A 6,612-nucleotide genomic window follows, 5' to 3' on the forward strand; every position below is an offset into this window, starting at 1 on the left:
TAACGGAAGAACTAATATGTCTTTTCTATACAATTGTCAAATATTAATTTGAATATATTTTTTCACAGACTAAAATGGTCCAAGATGTCATAGACCAATTGAATTTTTAGTCTTAAAAATACAATTGTCACTATAAACCAGTTTTATACTAACATTATTGTCTTGCCACATCACTCCTTTTTTTCAAGTGTGTATCTTAAAATTAATGATGCCATGTGACAAAATAGATGTCTAATTTTCTTTTTGATTTCTCATTTTTTATTTACCGGAGATAATTCTATTCGAGGCATATCCGACTGTATATGTAGATACATGTAGATAACTTTCTTTAGATAGAAATCAAATATAAAACTAATTTACAATGGCAATGTATTTTTATTAAACTCAAATGATTTCATTCTATGAAAAGAAATTATTTCATTGATACATATTAGTTAAAATACTAAGAATACATTTCAATTTCAATCATACGACACAACCAAAACATATAAGGGTTTCAAGGATATGCTTTCATTCCAGAAACATATGTTGCCTCAATAGAAGCAGATGCTGCTTCAGCAAAGTCATTCCATGAATCAGTGGATAATATCACAAAATCTGCTTGTTTTCCAATAGATAGAGATCCAAGATCATTGTCGATGAAGCTTGCACGAGCAGCAGAAATTGTATACCTGTAAAAGGGCATCATGAGTGAGAATCGAAGAAACATTTGAGGAACTAGCTTAATCGTAAAAGTTTAGCTTTGTAATTTTAAGGTAGCAAGTTCAAATATCTGGGAAGACAATTGTAAAATAAACCTTAGTGTCACTTTGATCAATAATAAAAGAATAATAAGTAGAATATGACATTAAGAATTTACAAGCAATGATGTGGAAAGCAAAATTTAATCGTTAAAAGGAAAATAGTATCAACTAGTTGAAGAAGCACTTAAAAAAGTTTTCTATAACAAAAGTTAAATAAGTGCTTATCAACGGAGAATATCCATAAAGTCCGTATTTGGATAATTACCTTAATGAAGTGTTCATAACATAAATGCTTATGTAATTTTAAGGTAGCAAGTTCAAATATCTGAGAGGACAGTTGTAAAATAAACCTTGGTGTCACTTTGATTAATAAAAAAAGAATAATAAGTAGAATATGACATTATGAATTTATGAGCAATGATGTGGAAAGCAAAATTTAAATTTTAAAAGGGAAATAGTATCAACTAGTTGAAGAAGCACTTAAAAAAGTTTTTTATAACAAAAGTTAAATAAGTGCTTATCAATGGAGAAGATCCATAGAGTAAGTCCGTATTTGGATAATTACCTTAATGAAGTGTTTATAACATAAATACTTATGTATAAATTATTTCTATAACAAAAAAAGAAAAAATATTAAACTGTTTTTTTTTATACTAACAATTAAACTATTTTTATGTAAGCTATAAATTGTTTACATAAGTTATATTATAGAATTTATGAAATAAACTGAAAATAACTTATGAACATGCCGTAAGTTGTTCCAATATACTCTCTTGATTACAGTCTCACAAGTGATTATACCAATAAATAAGCTTAATAAATAAACCAATCTAAACAGTCCTTAAATGTCACTAGGAGAAAACATCAAGTAGACCATCAATATGTTATATTATAGAGTTTATGAAATAAACTGAAAATAACTTATGAACATGCCGTAAGTTGTTCCAATAAACTCTCTTGATTACAGTCTCACAAGTAATTATACCAATAAATAAGCTTAATAAATAAACCAATCTAAACAGTCCTTAAATGTCACTAGGAGAAAACATCAAGTAGACCATCAATATGTTGTGTCAATCATTAAAAAGGAAAACATTATGCATATTAAAATGAGATAAAAAGACAAGATATCAATAAGCAATATAACATTAAAACAAATTTAATTGCTTGACGATGCTTACGCCTTAATTGCATCTTCTAATGAGACGCACTCTAATGGAATCCATGCATCTTTCCAAGTAGGAGGTCTTCTTCTCACTGCTGTCTTAATGCCACTCAAGGGATTGATATCTGCCACCTAGTAAACAGAAACATGATGTTCAGTGAAGTACCTCTTATTTCGTTATAGATGTCATTTTAAGTAATGCACACTTCTCTACTTGAGTTGATTTCTAAAGTAAAATAATACGTGAAGACTAAAATACCATATTAATTGGAATAGTTGAAAGTAGTAGTTATGAAATAGTTAGCCAAATTTTTCAATTGAGAAGATAGTAATGGAAAAAGTTGATAAATGTTAACTTATTATTCTGGAGGGATAAATAATTTGGGACAAATAAATATTCCAAACCTGACGATTATAATGAGCCAGATAAACATGCTTACCGGCCAATCAGAACCAAATGCAACTAATGCATTCGAATCTAAGAGTGACTTAAACAAATATGATTCTCTTTCAGCTCTATCATCGCCAAGCTTTTTACCAGCAGAATTGGCGTCATCCAATAAGTGATCTGGCTGTCGGTGAATAGTAACAAGAAACTATTACAAATCTTGTAAAAGGACATTGATTAAACTCTTTACATATATAAATGTGAAGATATGGTCCATATCAATAGGTTCACATTATGTTACTTTGAAAGCTAGGACGATATACAGCAGAATGGAAGCAAAGAAAAAGATAATGAAAATTTTTGGGAAAGGCAATAGTTTTGGATAATCAACCTCATGAATCAACAATATTTTCCTAAATATGATACTTTTTGCTGAAATTACTGTAAATGATAATCAGGCTCAAGAATCAGCAAATACTTTTTGCCCTAAAGCTGAATGATAGAACATTGGACCTTTAAGAACCAAATGCACTAGTAGATTTCATAGTGCACATTCATGTGGTTTACTAGACAAGCTGTTGTGAATTGATCATGGAGTCCTTTACAAGTTCTAGAACCCTATAGGACACTTGAATTGTTCAAAAGAAACACCGAGATATGATTTGGGAATAACACCTCCCATTTATAAATACATTTTCAGGTAATATTTCATCCGATATAGAACTCTCAACCCAACTCACCCCTCACGCCCAGAACCGAACATTTTAAGCATAACCAGAGTGGTGCAACGAATTTTAGATAGATTTTGATATCATCTTAGAATTTGAGTTGTGTTGGATTTTGATCCTTTGATTCCTAATTTTGACATAATTAATAATTCAACAATGTTCATACAATGCATGATAAATCTAATGTTTGAATTGAGCAAGATTTCAGGAACCAGAATCAAACCCTACACACTTGGATCAAATAGCTTGGAACACAAGAAATCAACAAAAGTTGAATTCTGAATATGCAAATCGATTGGGAAATCGATTTCATAACAAGGGTGTAAGGAAATCTTAAGTTTGTGAATGTGCAATCGATTAGGCAATCGATTAGATCAATTAAAAATGAAAAATGCACAAGTCAGTAGCCTCTGATTTGGAGAAAATCGATTGGTAAATCGATTGAACATTTCACAAATCAAACCTGATGATAACACATCGATTGGTAAATCGATTGAATGAGTCACAGTGGCACTCCAGTGCTGAGGAAATCGATTGGCAAATCGATTGATAAAATATCATTTGAAAAATGACCTCACCTGTGACAAATACAATCGATTGGACAATCAATTGTTAACACTTTTAATTTTGATTAAGTTTGGTTGCAATCGATTGGTAAATCGATTGAACTAAACACCAGGTAAAAACTTTTCAGGAACATGCCACCAAATCGATTGACACGTCGATTGATGTCAAATAGCTGAGCCTCTGTTTTGAAACCAATCGATTGGCAAATCGATTGATATTAAAAACTGAATCACTATTTTGAATCACATCGATTGACAAGTCGATTGATAACAAGTAGCTGAGCCACTGTTTTGAAAATAATCGATTGGCAAATCGATTGATATTAAAACTGAGTCACTATTTTGAATCACATCGATTGACAAATCGATTGACATCAAAAACCTGAGCCACTGTTTTGAAAACAATCGATTGGCAAATCGAGTGATATTAAAACCTGAGCCACTGTTTTGAAAACAATCGATTGGCAAATCGATTGAAATAAACTTGTTGAAAACACAGTGAACTCAGAAGTTTGGCAAATCGATTGAGTAATCGATTGAAAATAGTTTTATCAAAACAGATTCCCAGAAATCGATTAGGCAATCGATTTATACAGGTCTGGACATGTTCTGCTGAAAAGTGTTGTTTTAAAGAATCGATTGGTAAATCGATTAGCTTGTATAGTTTCAAGTTTAAAGAAAACCAAGATCGCGATAATCGATTGGCAAATCGATTTAGCTCATTTTATAACTTTACAAAATCGATTGGGAAATCGATTTCGTAATTGGTTTTTCAGGAACTATATAAGATGTCTTTCAATCTTTATTCTAATAACTTTTACATAACAATTCATATCTTTCATAATTTCTCATAACGTTCTCAGCTGTTCATAACAACAAACTAACAACTTCATAATTGTGATTACAGATCTCAATACAGTTTGTTGACAATCTAAGAGAAATGATAATGTGCTCAAGAACAATCCATGAATATCCAGATTTGTGAAGAGCAACATTCATAAAGATTGAAGACCCTTTTGTTTTACAATCTTTATTCTTTCTGTAATCAAACTTTGAACAAAATAGAACGCAAGAAAAGCCAGCTCGAAACTGGTGGCTACTTTCTTGGTTGAGAGGATTCAACAAGAAAGAGTCGCACTTTGATTCTGTGATAGGCTGCTGAGTGTCTTCAAGGATCAGAGGGTATTCAATAGGAAAGATATAATTAGAGATTGATAGGTTTCAGGGAGGAAACTGGAAAATCTTTGTAATTGATTCTTTCTATTGAAGGAGAAGAAAATCTGAAATCCGATTGGATTTTCAGGACTGGACGTAGGTTGTTGTGGAACAACCGAACCAGGATAAATCTCTGTGTCTTCTTCTCTAACTCTCTCTCTTTAAATCTCTATATTGCTAACTTTGCATGCTTCAAAATTTAATTTCCGCTGTGCGCTTGATACAGATTAATTTGGTAACGAAAACTGATATATTTTCTTTATTGCGAGGTCACTGATACCAACAAGTTGAACCTAACTTAAACCTACAGAACCGACTTGTAATGTGAGCAATGTCTCCCACTTATAATGTCATTTTAGGCCATATCTTATCTGGTGTTGAACTCTCAACAAAAAGAATTGTAGTGAAAAATGAAAAAGAAATCAGTTACTGCATTTAGTAGCTATGCAGCTAACCTATCATTTATTTGGATGGTACAGGTGCAGCAATTGTACAAACTGCTTCACTGTTAAAAAAAAATATTGAAAACTGCTAGATAATGGTAATAAAAAGAAACCTGCACAGAAGCAATAACTCCTTCTTTGCCAAATCGAGATGGAGTACCAGGTGCCAAGTGCTGAGCATGCTCAATCTGAAAGCAAAGTTTCAGTTGTTCATAATGATTATAGTAAAACATATATCACTAAATGACCATATACTTGTGAATGCAATAGATGAAGTTGCATTTGAAAATAAAGTATTTTTTTTCTTTTGATTTTAGTACCAATAATATATATTTATATATATTACTTTTTTGTTTTGTGTACATGTAAATCATTTTTGTTTTGCTTTTCATCTCTGTCATCCATGGGATTTTGAGGTGGCGTGTCGGTTCCATGTAGCAATGGAAATGCCATGTGGCAATAGATGGCATGGAAATGCCACGTGGTAGTTGTTATTGTCAATAGAATTGGCAGTTTCGTAATCATTAATTGTGCAGATTTGATAATATTTGTAATTATATAATTATTATTACAATTAATTAGTTAGCCGTTATAGTAAGATCCATATCATTATTGTTGAAGTTGTGGGATTTTAGAGAAAATGAGGAGAAAAAATAATAAGGGTTTGAATATTATTGATAATAGCTTAATGCTAATTTGATTACAATAGACTCAATACTAATCTCTATTTATAGAGAAACATAGACTAAATCCTAAATTAGGAATAAATCATAATAATAATAAGAGATATTCTAAGATTCTCTATGATTATAAATTGGTCATAGAAAATAACTCAAGATACTCTAATATAATATAAAAGATATTATAAGATATTTTCTAATATTCTAACACTCCCCCTCAAGCTAAAGCTTACTAAGCTTTAGCTTGCTACAAGAAAACAATGTTTTGCTCTGCAAAATAATAAAAAGGATGGAAAAGCAACTCAGGGATGCAGGTGAAGTCGGAGAGAATTGCTATAAATATAGCCTAGCCAGATAGCCGATATGATCATCAGCCTGAGAGAAATTCATGGCAAGCAATTGAACAAAGCGAGGTCCGTTCTTCTAAAAACTGCATTTGGAAGCTTTAAACCAATAATATTGGAGAGGCGTGCTTCAAGGAGAGAAAGGCAAGGCCAGTACATCTGGGACAAAGATGGGGCCAGTGCATCTGGGACAAATTGTCATGCTAAAGTGTGAGTCATAAAAATAAAAGACATCGTCAGAATAATCATCAATGGGAAAATAAGTCATCACAAATATGATTCATCAGTGGGAAAAGGGACACCACCGGAATGATCATCGGTGGGAATAGAAGCCACTGTT

General features: G+C 31.7%; 1 protein-coding gene across 6 annotated transcripts in view; it reads right to left on the reverse strand.

The window, feature by feature from the left end:
• Window positions 1-346: 346 nt before the first annotated feature.
• LOC101501162 (protein LONG AFTER FAR-RED 3) overlaps window positions 347-6,612 on the reverse strand; it is a 37,505-nt gene continuing 31,239 nt past the window's right edge. For 2 of the 6 annotated variants that reach the window (XM_004514830.4, XM_027330695.2), the window contains 4 exons: window positions 5,362-5,436; window positions 2,349-2,480; window positions 1,925-2,040; window positions 347-671 (listed from right to left, as the gene is read on the reverse strand). In XM_004514830.4, coding sequence (XP_004514887.1) covers window positions 497-671; window positions 1,925-2,040; window positions 2,349-2,480; window positions 5,362-5,436 — 498 coding nt within the window. In that variant the 3' untranslated portion in view covers window positions 347-496. Of the gene's footprint in view, window positions 672-1,924; window positions 2,041-2,348; window positions 2,481-5,361; window positions 5,437-6,612 lie in introns of those variants that run through there. The other 4 variants (XM_004514831.4, XM_004514832.4, XM_012720118.3 and 1 more) reach the window with 4 other exon arrangements.

This window comes from Cicer arietinum, chromosome 5 (assembly GCF_000331145.2).
Source record: "Cicer arietinum cultivar CDC Frontier isolate Library 1 chromosome 5, Cicar.CDCFrontier_v2.0, whole genome shotgun sequence".
Taxonomy (NCBI): Eukaryota; Viridiplantae; Streptophyta; class Magnoliopsida; order Fabales; family Fabaceae; genus Cicer; species Cicer arietinum.